General features: G+C 42.1%; 1 protein-coding gene across 1 annotated transcript in view; it reads right to left on the bottom strand.

Annotated features, from left to right (window-relative positions):
* Positions 1–446: 446 nt before the first annotated feature.
* The window catches only part of LOC137058510 (adenosine receptor A1), a 66,238-nt gene continuing 46,035 nt past the window's right edge, over positions 447–20,649 (bottom strand). The window contains exon 2 of the mRNA XM_067431801.1: positions 447–1,542. Coding sequence (XP_067287902.1) covers positions 882–1,542 — 661 coding nt within the window. The 3' untranslated portion in view covers positions 447–881. The remainder of the gene's footprint in view (positions 1,543–20,649) is intronic.

The following is a 20,649-nucleotide window of genomic DNA, read 5'->3' on the forward strand; positions in this document are numbered from 1 at the left end:
AACTAAATTAATATATAGAATAAAAACAAAGATAACAAGGTAGAGATATTAAAACATAAAAGCACAACATGAACTATAAAAGAAAATTCCCCTCACATTAAGAGTGATATTAGCATGTTTACACCGGTTATGTCACCCCTAATAAAATTCCATTCCAATTAAAATGTAGGAGCTGAGATTCAAAACTGGTAACTGCAAGGAACTGGCCGACATTGAGCAGAAAATTTATTTTTTATTTTTTATTTTAAATAGTCACTAATCCCCACTTGTCTGGTAGTCCACTGGTTTTCAAACCTGTCCTGGAGGACCCCCAGCCCTGCACATTTTATATGTCTCCCATATTTGGCACACCCACTTCAGGTCTTGCAGTCTCTACTAATGAGCTCATGAGTTGAATCAGTTGTGTTAGATGAAGGAGACATACAAAATGTGCATGGCTGGGGGTCATCCAGGACAGGTTTGAAAACCACTGTGTTAGTCAGTTGGGACTAATTCAGAAAAGGGGGTTAAATCATCAACATTTGTCCAGAATTCAGTGATAAACACAAAATCCAGACTATGACATTAAAAAGAAGCCCACCACAGAAGTAAAGCATAATAATGATCTTCATACAGATTTGAATGCAAGTTGTACTGTGTGGCTGTAGCTCTAAAATACCATTTTAATTTATGTAATGATTACTCACTAATGTTGCAATTTATTATATGCACCACTGACTGGTTTTCAAGGAATCATTTCCAGTAATGTCTGACTGTCTCCATTTTTGTGTCAAATGTATTCTCAGAACTCACAGCATCCCATACTGCCTTCCCCTTCAAGACTCATCGATAGCATCATGTTTTAAAAACGGATTCTAATAGAGGAGACCTTTTTGCAAGCATCAGATTTTATTATGCCGTAGTCTTCCCTCTTTGCTATCTATACGAAAGCTGGGCCGATCATCCACATGTGGATCCTCCGTGCAGCATACATAATGTTTCCAGATCTTAACAAAAGCATTCCGGAATTTCTTAATACGGAATGCGTAAACAATGGGATTGACGGCGGAGTTGCCATGACTGAGCAAGATAGCCACGTAGAGAAGGCACATGGAATTGTCACAACTAGGACAGAAGAGAGTGATGCAGTTCAGGATATGCAATGGCAACCAGCTAACAGCGAACAAGAAAAGTACCAGTGCAAGAGATTTTGCCAGCTTGAGCTCTTTCCCATAATATCGAGTGGGGTCAGTCTGGTTAACAGTAACCTTTTTGTTGAGCTGCTTGTGGATTATGTAGAAGATCTCAGTGTAAATGAGCAATATGAGGATGAGAGGTGGCAGCACCCAGCCGAAGAAGTTGAAATACACCATGTACTCCATACTGATGACATTCTCAAATTCACAGGTTATGAGAAGGTCAGCACCCACAGTGCCATTGGTCTGTTGTAGCTTCTCCAGATTGTTCCATCCCAACATGGGTGTCAGACCGACTGCAATGGCCACCATCCAGCACACCACCACTGCAGTGCCTGCACGCTTTGGAGTCACCACTCTTTTATAGCTGTGAAAGAAAAAAAAAATACATTTTTTTTAAATGAACGGCCTTGGTTCCAGAAGTATTTTTCCCATTGATTGTTGCCATAGAGATTTTTGAAAAAAAAAATCCTGAGAGTTGTAGGCCATGAACCAAACCAATCAGCTACAAGTGAATAACAACATTGAAAACTTTAATTTGAAGCAAAAATGTCCAAAAGACCAAGGTACAAGACTGGCCATTTTTCTACTATAGGGCCAAAACTGAGCATGCTTTTGTGGGCCACTTTTGTGGGCACTGTCACTTCTGGAGGTTGATTCAGGACCAAAGGTCAGGGTTATCATAAAACATAAATGACATGTACTAGTGATGTCTGGTTTGTGAACAAATCATTCTCATGAAACAGTTCTTTTAAGTGAAATGGGACTGAAATGTCATGCTTTGGGTCCTTTAAATTGTGATTGGACAAACTGGATTTGGATTAAGCCCTGACTATTTACAATGTCTGGCTCTGCTGCTGGCAGGTACACTATTTAAAGCCAAATCATTATCAAATACTGTTGTCTTTTGTTTTGTTTGCCAAATAACAAATTTGCCCAATGGGCAAATTTGGCCAGGATGCCCCCTAGTCTTTTTTCCGAAGGATATCCTGGGATTTTTAATGACCGCAGAGAGTCATGACATACACTATGCCATAGTATAGTCACTTTGAAATACACACACACAAAAACATTATATATATAATTAAAATCAATTAACTAATTGTTAGGCTGCATTAACTAGGGCCCCGTTCATACGAAGCCAGAGCTTTTCGTATCCAATCTTTTTTTCTCTCCCCGTTTCAAGTAATATATGCGTCCACACAAGAGCAATGAAAATGGCACAAAAAGATGTAGTATGTATGCCAGGCCAGTGCGTGGCGCTGTAATTCTACCACAGAAATACACTAAACACTGAGAAGAAGAGTTGTGTCTAGAACATAGACCGTAAAAAAATATGGACGACTCGACATCATCGGTTTCCGCTTGCCCGAGTTGAAGCTTTCAGGCGGCTTGCACGGCGTTGACATCTTGGGACAAAGTCTGCGCAGTAGTTATTAAGGGACTGGAGTTGCGCAGTAGAGAGCAGGAAGTAGAGCAGGAAGTACAGCTGTGATATCAAAAGCCCGCCCACACTCTCACAGATGCAGAACAATTAACCCTTTAGGCGCCAGAGGTTTTTTCCTAAAACGTTCGATTTTGACATCTTAATTTCAAAAGGCTATATCTTAAAAGTGATAAACGATAGAAACTTTCTGTAAATTAGAGACATATTAAGGAGGACCATAAGTTTATGTAGAGATTACATTTTCCCATCTAATTTGCATATTATGACGTCATGACGTGGGGGCAATCTTGGATTATAGAATTTTCATTAAAAAGCCACATGATTAAATGATTAAATGCAGCACTTCTTTCCCCCAAAAATGTCCCTCACCTTCTGTGTGCTATATTGCACAATACTGAATGTTCAGGTAAATAGTAAATAGTAAACAAACTGTGTAAATCATTACTAATAAATGGTAGAAACAAACTGAATGAATGTAGCGGTTTGCCTTTTGCTGTAGATATTTTCCATTTACCACATACAGTAAGCACTCTGATTCCATATATAGGGCACATATATAATATATATAATGCATAATAGCCCCCTGCCCCGTGTCACAGCGCGTCTGCTCGTCCAGATCTGCCTCACGCGCCGCCGAGTCTGCACAGCCACGGCCACGTTATTGTCATTTTGACTCCCCACCCTGCCTCCACGTTGCCCTCGAACGTGCTTATGAATACTTCGACCTCTTCTAACATACCCAGTGGCGTCAGATAAAGTCTCCACCACAATACTGTCACCGCGATCGCGGAGATGCGCGAGGCGAGAAGACGCGCGCTTCATGGTGAGCGCGGCAAAAATCTCCCGCGGCCGCCTCATTCCCAACACTAACGCATCGCTAACTTCGCGATGAACACTCGGACCCCGGGAAACATTATTCCCACCACTGACATTGGGCAAAGGACCATCTACATTGGGTAAATGATTCACCATTAGTGCTTAGTGTAACGTTAGGTTTAGTTTCACTTTCAGAATCACCGTCATCTCATATTTCCCTTCAGTATCAGGGTCCGCGAATAGAAGACCCAACACTTCATTGCGGGTAAGCTTTATTGATGCCATTAGAAAATAATAATAGTAATAATAATCTAATGCAAATACTCGCTGACGTTGACAATGCTCTGATAAAACAGCTCACTCGCACGTCAGCTCCACTTTTGTTTACACTGATTCAATGCGCTCTTGCTCGTATATTTTGTATAGAATCATGATGTTTGTACAACATGTACAACAAGAAGTAAAACATGTCTACCATCTAGTGGAGGGGAGGTTGAATGAAATTTGACACACTATTTGACAAAATCGGCCGTTTTATTCAGTGACGCATCTTGTCGAGTAAACTTGACTGTGGCGCCAAGAGGGTTAACTATGTTGGTGTGAAATAAACAGTTATGGAAATGTAGAAATTAAAGCTAAAGCTCCAATCTGCTCCCAAAAATCCCCCAAAAAAGTCTGTTAGTGCCTCAGTGACAACTTCACTCAGAGAAGATGTCAATCTCAGCTGTCAATCATGACGTCACCGCCCCTGTTTTTAAAGCATCAGATAACTAAGTAAAATGTCTCGGTTACATCTGTAAACTTAATTCCGTAAATTGGGAACGAGACGCTGCGTCACCGCTTTGGGAACGCCTCTGCATGATTGCGTCGTGAAGCACGTATGTCATAAGTCCAATAGGAAGATGGAACGTCATAGGCGGGTGACGTCACGGACCCGGAAACTATAAAGCACACTGGCAAACACATGCCGTTAGCTTCTGAACTGGATGAAACAAGGCGCTTGCAGGCATGCGGGGAGTATGGCACGGTGACGCAGCGTCTCGTTTCCATTTCAGGGAACTAAGGTTACAGACATAACCGAGACGTTCCCTGTCATAGGAACTCGAGCTGTGTCACCGCTTTGGGAACGAGAATACCCACGCCCCCATAGGAGCCGGATGCCCGCCTGTGAAGTGTCAGGAGGCGAGCACCCGAGCCCCAGGAGTAGAATAAATGTCAAGTTCGTAGAATCTGATGAAGGTATGCGGCAAAAACCAACCTGCTGCATCATAGACATTCTGCAGGGAGGAACCTGACAAGAGTGCCTGCGAAGCAGCCATACTCCTAGTAGAGTGGGACCGGACGGTAAAGTTCTTCACTGGGCACCCGAGACCCGTGGACCCGGGATCCGACCCAGGACCCGTACGGGTACGGGTCTATATTTTAAATGGTCAGCCGGGTCTGGGTTGGGTCCTAATCTATTACTTCGCTCCCGGGTCTGTTAATGTTGTAGCCTATGTAATATGTCAATCGGACACCTGGCCATAAGAGTCTGCGCGGCTTGTGTGTTTTGTGTAACTTACAAATTGCTAAATTAGGATAAGAAAAGTGTGAGCCGGGAAATGAGGTTTAGAAATACACAACAACAACAAAAACACAAGCTCTTTCTCTCTCCCTCTCTCTCTCTCAGCCGTTAAGAAACGGGCAGATTTAATGCATGCGCGCGGTAATAATGTACTCAAGAATATATTTCAAATCAGCAACAAGACTTCAGGTGAACTGTCACATAAATGTTTTCTGTGATGCTCAAATTGCATGAAAAAGGCTCATATTTCCGGTTGCTCCAGCTGACGCGCGAGTGCAGTCTCAAGTGCGGCCATGGCACTGAATGAGCAATTGTTATTAGTTCAAAAGGGCAAACAGTCAAAGTTATTATGCAAGATAACTCATAAATCCGTCACTGTCAAATACAATTGACTTTTAGCTACAGCTGAAATGATGAGTGAATTAAGCATGCTTGGAACAATTACAGAGGAATATTGTAATACATCACAATCAAGGTACAAGGAAGGGAGACAACGGCTATATATCGTTAGGTAGGGTGACTGAGACAAAGTTATTTTTTGCAGCTTGTTTATTAACTTGTTAACAGCAGTTTATTGTGTAATATGAGATGAGCAGGTCCAGTTGGGTCTGTGTCTTCCCGGCGGGTTCGGTTCCAGCTATCAAATAATAGACGGGTCCATGTCGGTTCCGGGTACTCTATTTTTGGCATTTTTTGGATCTGCACGGGTCCGGGTCCAGTTTTTGAAATAATAGACGGGTCCGGGTCGGATCTGTGTTGAACATTGCGGGTCTCTTTGGGTTCGGGTGCAAATTTTTGGACCCGTGAAGACCAGCCAAGGAGAAGGCTGTCCGGCCGTCACAAAAGCAAATGAGATAGCATCGACTACCCACTTGCTCATCATTGAAACTGCCCCCCTCGAGGAAGGTCATAACAGACACATAACTGTACTGTTCTCCTCAACAGGGCAGCTATGTGGACATAAGTGTCTCGGCACAAACAGAGCAGATAAGATGTCCTGGTCCGACATCACCAGAGGCGGAGGACAAAGGCTTGCAGCACAAAGGTTAGAGGAGCCTTAGGAACATAGCCCGGCCTAGGGTACAAGAACTCTTGGCCTTGGCCATACCGGGCGCAAATTCCAGACACGAGGGTGCCACCGAGAGAGCTTGTAAATCTCCTATACTCTTAGGGAGAAAAAGCATCTTTAGCACAACACACTTCTCGGAAACTTCCTCGAGCAGTTCAAAGGCAGCCTCGGAAAGACCTTGAAGGAACAAGAGATCCCAGGTCGGCACCCTGGTGCCTACTGCAGGCCTCAGCCTCCAAGCGCCACAAAGAAAACAAGTAACCAGAGGGAGTCGCCCCAACAAACACCACCCAAAGGTGTGTGGTAAGCACCTGCGGCCGCCACATACACCTTTAATGTGGGGGGAGCTAGCCCAGTGGAGAATCTCCCCTGCAGGAACTTCAGCACCGCGCTCGCAGGGCAGTTAACTGGATCACACAGGCGATCTCTGCACCATAAGGTGAAGAACCTCCTTTTCAGTGTGTACAGTTTCCTCATTGAAGGAGCTCTAGAGTGTAGAATGGTCACAACAACCTTGGTGGAGAGACCAGAATTTATGAGCTGGGCCCCCTCAGAGGCCAAGCCTATGCTTTCCACAACTCCTGGCTAGAGAGAATGTCCCCCCTGATCGGAATCTCCAGGGGAGAGCTGTCGAGGAGAGACAGGTCTGAGAACCATACTCGGCCTGGCCAGAACAGGTCTACTAACAGAAGACGGGCCCCATCCTGACGGACTCTCTCTAGAACTCCCGGAAGTAGAGCAATCGGGGGAAAGATGTATAGAGGCAGCCTCGGCCACTCCTGTACCATAGCTTCCAGTCCGAGAGGAACTGGAGACATTACGGAGAACCACAGACGACAATGCATATTCTCATGAGTGGCAAGCAGGTCACTTGAGCCCTGCCAAATCTCTCCCAAAGGAGCTCCACCACCTCGGTTTGGAGTCTCCACTCCCCGGGCCTCGGCCCCTGCCTCGACAGGATGTCTGCTTCCACATTCAACCGCCCAGGAATGTACATAGCCCTCACTGAGAGCAGTTCCACTGGGACCAGGGGGGAATAAGGCCTCGGACCTCTCTGATGGTTGATATACGAGACCATCGATGTGCTGTCTGTGTGAACGAGCACATGATGGCCCCTGAGATACAAAAGGAAGTGTTTCAGTGCCTGAAACACTGCCAGCATTCTAGACAATTATGCCACGAATGATGGTGTTCCTGCCATAGGCCCTGGGGCGAGCGACTACTCATGGCCGCCCCTCCCAGCCCGTAAGGGAGGCATCCATGCTCAGAGATTGGCCTAGAAAGCAAGGGTCCCTCTGCATGACCAAGGAGCGGAGACACCACCGCGTAATCTTACACACGGAAAGGGTTTCCCCTCGGGGAAAGCCCTTGGTTTTGAGTCACCACTGTAGCGGTCTCATGTACAACAGGCCGCATGGAATGATATGGGACGCTGCTGCCATGAGACCCAACAGCCTCTTAAGACTGTTTCACAGTGAGCGACTGGCCTAGTTTCACCCCTCTTAAGGCCGAGCCGGTCGATCCTATGCAAAGCTCTGAAAACCGGGCCTGCATAGAGACTGAATCCCAACTCATGCCTAGATACGTTATTCTCTGCATTAGAAAAAGAATGCTCTTCTTGGAGTTGAGCCTCAGCCCAACTCCCTCGCGTGCGCGAGAACAACATCTCGATTTTGAAACGTGAGATGAGCTGACTGTGCCAGAATCAGCCAGTCGTCGATTTAATGCGTGTCCACACTCTGGTGAATGTGCGGGGTGAAGGGCTAGACCAAAGGGAAGCACCCCATATCGGTAAGCTTCTCCCCTGAAGCGAACCACGGGTATGTCCTTTGCTGTGGAAGGATGGAGATATGAAAATGTGCATTTTTGTGATCTATTGTGACAAAGCAGTCCTCGGACCCGATCTGAGACATGATCCGTTTGTGTAAAAGCATCCTGAACTTGAGCTTGCTACACAGCGGTTAAGAACGCAAAGATCTAAGATGGGCCCAACCCTCCATCCTTCTTTGGCACGATGACGTATCGGCCGCAAAGCCTGACTCCCTGCCGGGCGGGGAAACCCTCTCTAAAGCCCCTATCTGCAGCAGAGCCTGTACTTCTTGAGACATAACCAGAGCCTGCTCGGGGCCCACCACCGTGGGCAGAACCCCATAGAAACTAGGTGGATGACATCAAAACTGAATGGCATACCCTCCTTAAAAACTGCAGGACCCACTGAGATATATATGGCAGATTTAGCCAGAATATCTACTAAGGGTACCAGCCGCTCGAGGCAGGCCTCTGATGTACTCTGCACTGCGAGTGCAGCGCCCTGAGACGGCTGACCGGCAGGGAACAACTGACCCCTTGGTATCGACTAGGGGGAATGGCGACGCTCTGTTTTTGTTGCGCCATATGCAAGGAGCTCGTAACAAGAAAAAGCCTCTCTGTACGACCAGGTCTTTGCCATAGTGACGTCACCCGCCTATGACGTTCCGTCTTCCTATTGGACTGATGACATAAGTGCTTCACGACGCAATCACGCAGAGGCGTTCCCAAAGCGGCGACGCAGCTCGAGTTCCTATGATATGGAACTAAACTTATTTTAAAATCGAACCCTTGAAATGAAATCATTTTGATGATAAATGCCTTCAATGACATAAACTAACTTTGGGGAAAAATATTTGAGGTGTAATTTTATTGTTTAGTTTGCCTCACGTCCATTAGAAAACACAGAGGGGCGACAATACTGGGACCGGTCACGGCGCGAAAGGCGCGAAAGCTTTAGTTTCTGAGAGGGGTACTGCAGGCCTGGTCTAGAAGGGGTACAGAAGTGGTTGGAGGTGAGGCAAAATCTCACGATAAAATGTGACCCAGTGTGTGAAAACCCAGCTAAAGTCAACACAAGCTTATTTTTTAAAACTGCAACACATTTGATGCATAATTATCCTGAATATGAGCCATATACCACGTTAAAGCTGAGATACTCCCATTTTTAAGTGATATGTGACACATTTATGGGAAAAATCGGTAACACTTTATGAAAACGTTCAGTTGTAAGTCATTTAAAACTGGTTAGTTAATGATGAACTAATCATTTACAAAACATTCATAAATGATTATCAAGTGATATGCTAACATTTTATGAATGTTTTGTAAATTCTGTTACAAGTCATTTACAAGTGATTAGTAAATAATTAACTAATGATTTATGAAACATGACTACATGTTCATTAATGATTAATGAGTGATTTGTTAATTATTTTACTTATATTTAGTAGATTCTGTACAGAAGCTTATTGCATTCACTTAAGAAAAAACAGAGTAGATTTTTTTTTTCTCAAGTGAATGCAATAAGCTTCCGTAATTCTGTTATTAGTAATTAATTTACAATTAATTAGTTAATAATGAACTAATGACTAACAAAACATGACACTGCATTTCATAAATGTTACTAAATTGTTACTTTTTTGTATATTTTGTAGATTCAGTTATACATTATTTATAAATTATTAGATAATGATGAACTAATCATTTACAAATCATGACTATACATTCATAAATGATTATGCTAACAATTTGCAAATCTGTAAGTTATCTTTAAAAAATATTATATCATAAAATAACCAAACAGATCCTTAGTAAATGGTTATTAAGTTACTAGTTAATATATTATTAATCACTGAAATGTCAGTGTACCATTACCTCAATAAACAATTGTTAATCGTGAACAAATGATGATCAAACCGTTAGTAAATAATGAATATATAATTTATGGATGCATCATTAAATTTTTAAGCTGGTCTGTTAAAACCCACAAAATGCAATTATGCTAAAGCTATTTTTTTTAAAGAATGATAAATTACTAGTTGTCAAATTAATAAACATTTTAGAATGACTTAAAGTCAGGGGATTGCAGTGCGTTAAGTTAAATCCTTTTACTTAATGGTGCAGAGTTGTGTTCTGTGAGGGTCTGATAATGTGCACTGTTTTTACCCTCCAGTGAAGCATCAGGTGCACATGTCAGAGAAGACAGCTGTCTATACCCTCACCAGTCAGCATTTACATTAAAGTACACACTACAAAGTGTTCATCACCTGTTAGAGATGATGTTGTAAATGCATGAATAAATCCTTTACAAATCTTTATCACCCATTACAAATGATCTGTGCATGTATACAAAGCATTTGCAATGCTTTCTGCGTCCCGTAATCTAAAGTGTAGACTCTTCATCACTTGTAAATGTTTTACACATCATTTGTAGCTATTTCTCACCATTACAAATGCGTCCATTGATTGCTACAACAAATGTAACGTTAAATGTGAAAATTAATTTCTGCTATTCCTCACCCTTTTGCAATAGAAATGTGTAAATAGGTAATTGATCTAATTACTGAAAGCATTTAACTCCTATTCATTGCCTAAATCTACCCGTTTGTGTTTTATATATATATATATAAAAAACAGGCAGATACGACTGCAGGAACAATTTATTCAAAAAGTACAAATATTCCATGTGTTCCGAGGCCAAACAATTGGTTTGTGTGAAGTAAATCCCCAGAAGCGTCCATCAGCTGCGTGGAGTCCATCAACCGGCCGATGATTAATGATTAACACATTTCAAAATTTGCCACCCAGAACTTCCGGAAGAAACGTCACGTCAGCTTTGACAGCATCGCCTGTTGTGTGTCTCGTGACCAATTGCGTCATTACGTCAGCTTTGATTGTAAAATGCCATTGGCTCTCATGTGTCATGTGACCGATTGCGTCCTGCTAAAGAGTCAGGACAGGAGTATTATTTGAATGAGGGGGGAAGTCCAAGATGGCGTCCTGCTAACTTAACTTTCGCTGAGCTCTGCTGACAAACTTTTATAACGGCTTGTAAATCATTCCTTGAAGTTACTTTTGCGCAGAATTACCCACATCTATCATTGTGCTTTCTCCGAGGCTGAAAATATGAAGTCGACCGCTGACAAAAGGAAAGATATCTCGCGTGTTTCGCGGCAATCTGACAAGATGGACTATCACAACTATGCGTCTGTGGAGGAAACGACTGGGGCCTTAACACCGCTTCCAGATAGTCCAGCCAAACATCCATCCAAAAAGGGCAAGTCAGATGATGATAGCTCTTCGGTTGTTTCAACGCTCTCTAATCTGATAAACACTCGCTCTGACACCATAGAGAAAATGGTGAGTGAAAATGCCCTGAAAATTGAAGGTTTAAAGAAAACAGTGGACTTCGTATGTGCTGAATTAAACGACATCAAAGGCAAAGTCAGTCACGTTGAAACAAGATTGAACACTGAAGAGAAGAAGATGGGATTTTGTGAACAACGTCTCACTGACTTGGAAAGATACTCCCGTCGTTGGAATCTTCGTTTACACGGTGTTAGTGAGAATGAAAGGGAGGATGTAAGAGCGGAGTCCATCCGTATCTGTGAAGCATCGTTCCCTGAGGGAGGAAGCTGCCTAGCAGACAAAATAGACACTGTTCACCGTGTTGGAAGAAAGCTCCAGAATAGTTCACGACCGCGACCCATCATTATTCAATTTTCTTCGCGTGTGGCAAGAGACGGAGTATGGAAGGCAGCGAGGACGTCGGAGTTTCTTCGAGCCAATCAGCTTCGCTTCACCGAGGACCTCATCGCATCTGATCGGGAAAGAAGACAGTTGCTTTGGCCCGCTGTTGACAAAGCTCGAAAGGAGGGAAAGAGGGCTCATTTCATGGGAGGCCGTGCCTTTGTTGATGGGTCTGAAATCTATCCACCTTAAGCATGGTAAATCTGTTTTTAGTGGGTGCAATCGTTCATTTTATGAGAGCTCACTAATTTGATTGACTGTGTTTATGCCGAAGATTGGTTTTACCTGTCTATTAGTCAGCTACCGGTACACTCTCATCCCTAGAGGGTTCCACAACTGAAAATCTTGTTCAGTTTTCGTTTGTTCTTTTTCTTTTTTTATGTCCATTTCAATTGTTTCTCTCAATGCCAGGGGGTTGCGTGATAACGTAAAGCGCAAAGCGTTGTTTATGTATGCAAAAACTTTCAAAACCGACTTTTGTTTCTTCCAGGAGTCTCATTCTGTTTTCAATGACACTACTTTTTGGAAAAACCAATGGGGCAGCGAGGTTTGGATGGCTCATGGTTCAGAGCGTTCTGCTGGTGTAATGATAATGAAAAACCATTTCACAGGTTCAGTGTTAAAGAACTATATAGATCCTAAGGGGCACTTTATTTTACTATTAATTTGTATTAATAATCTCTTTGTGTTATTGATAAACATTTATGGATATAATGCCTCTCGGGAAAATGACCTGTTATTTGAAGAAATAGGAGACAAAATGTTGTTATGGCTTAATACATTTCCTGATGCGGTAATTTGTATTGGTGGAGATTTTAATATCACTCCTGATAATAATTTAGATAGATTTCCTCCAAAGCAGCATACTTCTCCAAATTCAAAACTGAAAATGTTCATGGAAAAATTTGATTTAATTGATATTTGGAGGGAGAAGTTTCCAAATACTAAATCTTACACATGGGGTAACAAGAATCGATCAAGACTTTCTCGTTTAGATTATTGGCTTGTACCATACTCTTTCAAAAATCATAATGTTTCAGTTAATATTCTCCCATCTCCCTTAACAGATCACCATACTATTCTCCTTTCTACTCCTCTATCCTCAGGACACTTAAATATAGGTTCTAGATCATCTTATTGGAAAATGAATTCCTCTCTACTTAAGCATGATGATTTAAAAAAGAGCATCTCCTTTCTGATTCGATACTACTGGGTGAAAGCTTCTTCTGACAAAAAATTTGGCCTAAACTGGGAGTTTCTAAAATATGAAGTAGGAATGCGTATTAGGCATTTTAGCAGCAATTTGGCAAAACAGAGAAGGTATGAAGAGGAGAAGGTTATATCCAAAACCATAACTCTTCAGAGCAAAACTCTGGAAGCCTTTTCTGAAACTGATCTAACAGAACTTGCAGAGCTCCAATCTAAATTAGACAGTATTTACAAATACAAAGCTGAAGGCTCCTATGTTCGCTCAAGGAGAAAATGGCTAGAACAAGGGGAACAAAGCTCTGCTTATTTTTTCAGAATGGAGAAACATAACTCTAGGAATCTTTATATTGGTTCACTGCAAATTAATGGCACTTTGACAGATAATTCTAAGGAAATTTCCTCTTTTTGTAGTAATTTTTACTCAGAACTTTATAAATCCAATTACTGTAAGGACTCAGCCTTCCTTTTTTCTCAGTCACTAAAGGGGGTTAAATCAATATCCAAAGATGAGCAGCTTGCTTGTGATAAAACTATAACTATCGCTGAAATAATTGAGGGAATTGAGGGTCTTAAAAATAACAAATCTCCTGGAACGGATGGTCTTACGGCCGAATTTTACAAAAGTTTTGCTAAAGAATTGGCACCGTTCCTACTAGAAATGTTTTTGGAGAGCATTCAATCCGAATCTTTGCCTTCTAGTTTGACACAAGGGCTGCTAACTCTTATACCTAAACCTAAAAAAAATATAACTCTGATAGATAATTGGCGGCCTATTTCTCTCCTTAATAATGATTATAAAATTTTAGCTTGGGCTTTGGCCAAGAGACTTAAATGTGTTCTGAGTTCGGTTATTGACGAGACTCAATCAGGATTTATGCCAAAAAGACATATAGCAAAAAATATCCGACTTGTTTTAGATGTATTAGACTATAGTGATTTAATTAATGATGACAGTCTTATTCTCTTTGTAGACTTTTACAAAGCTTTTGACTCTCTCGAACACGAATTTATTTTTCTATCCCTCAAAAAGCTTGGGTTTGGTGATCCATTCTGCAAATTTATAAGAACTCTTTATAATAATGCCAATTGTTCCATCAACCTTAAATCGGGTACCTCGCCTAGATTTCAATTGTCAAGAGGAGTTCGCCAGGGTTGCCCTGTTTCTCCTTATTTATTTCTTGTGGCTGCACAGCTTCTTTCCTCCTTTCTTTCTAGTAGTCAGCTACAAGGTATTAATATTGCCAACCAACATATACTTATTAGTCAGCTAGCTGACGACACTACCCTATTTTTAAAAGATGAATCACAGATTCCGATTGCCATCCAACACATTACTTTTTTCTCAAAAGCTTCTGGTTTAAACTTAAATCTTAATAAATGTGAGCTGTTAGCTATCAAAACCTGTCCCTCTCTCTCCCTCTACGGTATTCCCGTTAAGTCACAGGTGACATATCTTGGTGTATCCATATGTAAGGATGATAAAGCCAGATGTAGACTAAACTTTGACTCAGTAGTTGAGAAAGCCAAAAGGAAATTCAATTCATGGTTACAGAGAGATTTATCTCTGAAAGGACGAACCCTCATTGCGAAAGCTGAGGGTATTTCAAGAATGACTTATCCTGCTCTCTCATTATACGTGGATAAATCTGTATGTGCAGATATTGACAGAATGCTATTTGATTTTCTGTGGAAGCATAAGAGACATTACATTAAAAAGTCTGTGATTATTAGCAATCATGAATGTGGTGGTCTAAACTTTCTAGATTTTTCTTCCCTTAACAATACTTTCAAAATAAATTGGCTAAAACAGTATTTAACAAACCCCATCTCATTTTGGAATACTATCTCTAATCTTGTGTTATCCAAGGTGGGAGGTCTTCCTTTCCTATTATTGTGTAACTACAATATCACTAAACTGCCCCTTAAATTATCAAATTTCCACAAACAAGTGCTTTTGGCCTGGCACCTAATTTATAAACATAATTTTAGTCCTCACCGATACTTCATTTGGAATAATTGTGATATTCTTTATAAAAATAAGTCCTTGTTTTTCCCAAATTGGATTAATAATAATATTATCTTGGTCTCTCAGTTAATTAATGCCGATGGATACCTATATTCTTATTCAGAGTTTTTGAACAAATATAATATACCTGTCACTCCACGAGAGTTTGCTATTGTAATGGATGCAATTCCCTACGGAGCATTAACTCTTCTCAGGAACTCAGCCAGATCTCAGTTTTCTTTGGTAGTTCATCCATTTGATACAATGATTGGGAATATTTGTTTTTTATCTAACTCCTCTGGTCGGAACAGAAGAATTAGGCAATTATTTCAGAATGAGATTGTTTCTCTCCCATATACTGTATCTTTCTGGAATGGACAGTTTGTTAACATTCCATGGAAGAAAGTGTGGCCTTTGGCATCTAAATATCTAATAACTAGGGCCGGGACTCGATTAAAAAAATTTATCTAATTAATTAGAGGCTTTGTAATTAATTAATCGAAATTAATCGCATTTTAATCGCATATAAATATTTGACCTGAGAACAATGAGAAGTAATTTTTCACATGTATTTTTAGTATACCATTGAATAATGACTGAAAACATAAGCTTAATCAACACAATATTGTTTATTTATTTCAGTCCAGCAGACCAGTGCAATGTTTGCCATTAAGTTAAGCAAAAGCATATTTGCGATATTTGAGGCTCGATGTGCTGCGGTGATACGCAAATTCCTTGTTGTATAGCTTGCTCACTACCATGCTCTTGACGACGCTTCCATTCTTTGGTTTTTTAAAACAAAATTTCCCATCCACGGGGCCAAGCAAAGCAGTCTCATCAGCTTCTTCGTTCATGTTCACGCATGCCCTGCGTCTCAATCAGCTCCCTAGTTCCCTAGTCAGGGCACTGATCAAGACATAAGTCAATGGGCTGACTCCCTGATCAGTGCCCTGACTACTGAACTAGGGAGCGGATTGAGACGCACCCATGGTTTGTTGTTGTAGTTGTCACGCTAGTTGGTGTTCCAGTATAATCGGTCCGTCGAAACTGATTCATTGAAAAACGTTCCGCGGTGCAAAAATAAATGCAGCTAAATTTTGTATTTTTTTGCGTAATTAATTAACGCGTTAAAGTCACGTAATTAATTAATCTTAATTAACGCGTTAAAGTCCCGGCCCTACTAATAACCAATAAGGTCAAAGAAGTGTCTTATAAAATACTTCATCTTTTTTATCCTGTGAAGCTCTATTTAAAAAAGATGTTTCCTGATATTGACCCTTTATGTTCCTTTTGTGGTGCTGAAGAAGAGTCTATTTCTCATCTCTTCTGGGATTGTTCATACTCTACTCTGTTCTGGAAGGATTTCTGTATCTTTGTACGCACATTTTCATCTCAAAGTTTTTCTTTGTTATACAAAGATGTTTTATTTTGGTCAGCACAACTTTGATAAAGATGTAAAGGACCAATATTTTTTGATAAACCTCTTTATTTTTTTAGCGAAGTTTTTCTTACATAAATGTATACTAATACTTTTTTATTTTTCGTAAGGAACTTAAATCCTACCTGGACACTCTTCTTACATCCAGCAATTCTAAAGCCCTTAAAACTGTCTTACTGTGTCATATGTATGATATTTTTCTGTTTGTGTAACCTGTAATTACGCTCCCAACTGTATTTACCCCTGGCATTTATTATGTATGTTCTTTGCATTATTATTAAAAAAAATAATAATAATAATAATTATTTGAATGATAAATATGATAAATATTCATTCATAAAGGGATCATCATTTCAATGATTAAAACATTAAGATCAACTCTGTTCTTTACATAAAGATATCGTATACGATATCTTTATGTAAAGAACAGAGTTGATCTTAATGTTTTAATGACTTCAGAAAACTTTGAATCCAACATGAGCTAATACTTTTATAGCCTACTGTTTTTGGTCAGTTTTTACAATAAAAAGTAGCCTATTTATATTTAAAAAATCGTGTCTACTTTTACAAAGCAAATAATTAATGCGTCTTGATCTGATGCATCGGTGAGATCCGCCTCCTCAACCTAATAAAACAGAAAGCACAGAGCCAGGAGACAAGGCAGCACCCAAACATGACGCAAGACAAGACTGACTCCAAGATAAAATATTGTTCCCTGACCCATCCACGTGAGGGTTGTGCTGTACCAGCCACGGGTGCCCTAAGACAATAGGGGCACTCGGGGAATCTAGAAAATACAGCTCAATTACCTCACGGTGATTGCCTGAGACTATAACACTTACGGAAGGTGTAGAATGGGTAATGGAAGAGATGAGGAGGCCATTAAGGGAAAGGACAGAGATAGGAGAAGGAAGAGGAATGGCAGGAATACCCCACAGAGCAGCAATGGAGACATCCATGAAGTTGCCTTCGGCACCGGAGTCGATCAATGCCGAACAGGAGTGAACAGTGTCCTTATATTGCACAGAGACATTCAGCAGCGTACGTGAGATGGGGGAGTTGAAACAAGGAGAAGCGCCCACCAGGATTCCCCGGACTACTGGTGGACTCCGACTTTTAAAGGACAGAGAATAGCCCGATGTCCTGGCTTCCCGCAGTACAAGCAAAGGCCCCGAGCCAACCGATCCTGTTTTTCCTTCGGGGTGAGATGAAGTCGACCCACTTGCATAGGCTCCGGGTCTGTTGAAGGAGGGGAAGATGAAGGAGCAGCACTGGACCCATACTCATCCAGGGTCTGGAAGGATCGAGCTGTCCACCGCTGGCGTCGACGTTGCAGACGTCCCTCCACACGAAGTGCCAGCTCCACAAGGGCGTCAAAATCTGGAGGCAGCTCATGTGTAACAATCTCGTCCAGAATGTCACCGTCCAGCCCCTCTCGAAACCTGGCACGTAATGCCGCCTCATTCCAATCACAAGCTGCTGCCAGAGTTCTGAAATGGATTGAGTACTCTGTAACAGAACACCTGCCCTGACTCAACCGCACCAACTGGGAAGCTGCCTCATCACCCTGAGCAGAGCGGTCAAACAGCTTTAACATCTCTGCTCTGAACTCCTCAAACGTGGAACAAAATGGGGCCCGAGCATCCCACACAGCAGTAGCCCAGTCACGGGCACGTCCTTTCAGGAGGGTGATAAACGCTACATGAGACTCCTCTGTCGCATAGCGGCGGGGCTGGAGAGCAAAAACGAGAGAGCACTGTGACAGGAAGGCCCGACACGAATTGGGATCACCATCATAGGGCGGCGGACTATTAGCATGGGGTTCTTGCTCTGCATGAGATGGAGAATGGCCATATGCAGCAACTGACCTGCTGGTTATGGCCTCCCGCTGAAGCTCCTGTACCTGGAGGCTTAGATCAGCTACCTGGGCTGACAGGCATTCAACATCCCGTGAAGTGGCTGTTAACTGGCTGGAATGCTGACCCAGAAGAATGCCCTGTTGACTGACTGCAGTTCTGACCTGGTCTGCACCTGCTGAATCCATCTTTGGGTCAGACCGTTCTGTCAGGAAAAAGTGCGGATTCAGTTGCAGGCAACAGAATTTATTTTGGCTCAAAACGGACACAGGAAAATAGTAGGAACACAAAAGGCATATAAACTATCCAAATAAAATGTCCACTGGTCCGGTGAGCACCATTAACAAAAGACAGGTCCCAAGCATCACCAATGACGCAGCGTCGAAGTCCCGCCGAGTTCGCGGATGCACGTGATGGGCGCGCAGCAAGGGAATTCCCCGAAGAGAGCGGTGAATCCGCAGGTTCCCCGATGAGAGTGGCAAGCCTACAGAGAGGGACTGGAGCGAAGCCTCCAAACTTCCACGGAGCGAGCACCACAAGGGCCCATAACAAGGAGGAAAGTACTGGCGGGCGAGAGGGAGAGAGCAAAAAGCACAACAAAATAAAACAGCACTGAGAGACTGAAAGAGCCCGACACGGCAGGACAGGACAATAGCAAAAGTAGGTCACGAGCGAAAGTGTGCGCTACATACCACAACGGTCTGACAAAAGACTGAGAACAAGAGGGTCTAATATAGGGGAGAATAACAAGGGAGAATTAGCAATCGGTGAACGAAGAGCCCAAATGGGAATTAAAGATAATGAAGGGGAGGGGGAAATATCACAAAGAAAGCGATCACCCTGCACTCATCAATAAGCCCATGTGCTCAAGACAAACGACACATGCAATCAGTGAGGAGGAAAACAGATCAGACCGAAGTCATTACAGAACGTTACAGCCGCAGATGGTGCCTGTGTTTATACGGACTGTCCGGGGATTCTAAAGAAAATGTGAAAATAAGAGTCATGGAAATATGCAAAGAGGTGGCTTCGAGTTCGGATACAGACAGACGCATAGTAGCTGATGCTCTGGATGTGGCACATCGTCTTGGCAGACTTAAAACCACAGATGATGCCAGAAGAGTGAAACCAAGACCAGTTTTTTATAATATTTATAACTCGTACTACCAGAGATTTAATCTGGGAAAACTCAAAAAACAACGAATATATGACCACCAAGGGCCTACGGTTTAAGGAGGACTTGACTGCTTTCGACATAGAAGCACAGAATCATCTTTGGCCAGTTGTGGAGAGAGTAAGGAAGGAGGGCAAAAGTGCATACTTCAGCGGAGCGAGGGCTTTCGTTGACGGTAAAGAGATTCATCTTGAAAAAAAAAAAACCGGGACGTCATAGTCATTGACTGTGGTCGTTTATGGAGTTTGCAATTTTGCAATTTACGATAGCTGGAAATTCCCATCTAGAGGCAATACGTGATTGCTTCTAAGTTATAAATCAGGTGGTTCGTGGATGCACTTTAAGGGTTAAATGTTTGCAATCTTCTTCTTTTTTTTGACCACCAAGGGCCTACGGTTTAAGGAGGACTTGACTGCTTCGACTAGAAGCTTTGGCCTGATGTGTATGCGCATTCTTCAGTGGAGCGAAGGCTTACGTTGATGAGATCTATCCTGATGAAGACAACGGAACATCTCAAGGTTTAAATGTTTGCAACTGATTTTTTTTTTTTTGAGGACTTGACTGCTTTGACTTAGAAGCACGGCCTGATGTGTATGCACATTCTTCAGTGGATCGAGGGTTTACGTTGATGAAGACAATGGAATGTCATAGACTGAGTTCTTAGGTGGTTAATAAATGGATACACTTAAGGGTTTAAATGTTTGCAACTGATGTTATTTTTGAAAATCGTTTGTGGGAACCCCATTATGTTAAAGTTTAAAGTTTAGGCTATATATTTACTCTTGTGGTTAATTTTTCAGTCAAAAAAGAATATACATGGAGTAATAAAGACTCCAGGGACGTGCACAGGGGGGTTGCTCAGGTTGCCCGGGCAACTGCCCATATGCCCTTCTCGACTCACGTTGCCCTTCCGAGGTGGAAAAAAAATAATTAAAAAAAACGTACAATGGATGCAGAATTTCACGTAGGCCTAGATACAAAAAAATAATAATAAATAAATAAATAAATAATTCGCAAAGCCTCATTCACTTCCATATTCGGGTACCCGTCCGAAAGTGAAAGTCAAGCAATTGCTTGGGGCCCCGAGCTGGCCTAGGGCCTCAAGACAACGACAGGTTAAGAATAAAATGCAACGACAAACTGCTCGAGAGCCCCTTTCATAGCCAATGCAGTAAAGTGCAATGACACTGTTATCGGAATCCCCCTCAAGGGGGCCCTCTCAGTCGTCGCTGACAGCAGCCACCCAACCACGCGATCTCTGCTGCCGGCAAATACAAAACCTCCTCATGAAGCGGAATTATGCTTTAGGAATCCAGAAAAGAAAAAATAGAAAAAAC

This window comes from Pseudorasbora parva, chromosome 22 (assembly GCF_024679245.1).
Source record: "Pseudorasbora parva isolate DD20220531a chromosome 22, ASM2467924v1, whole genome shotgun sequence".
NCBI lineage: Eukaryota > Metazoa > Chordata > Actinopteri > Cypriniformes > Gobionidae > Pseudorasbora > Pseudorasbora parva.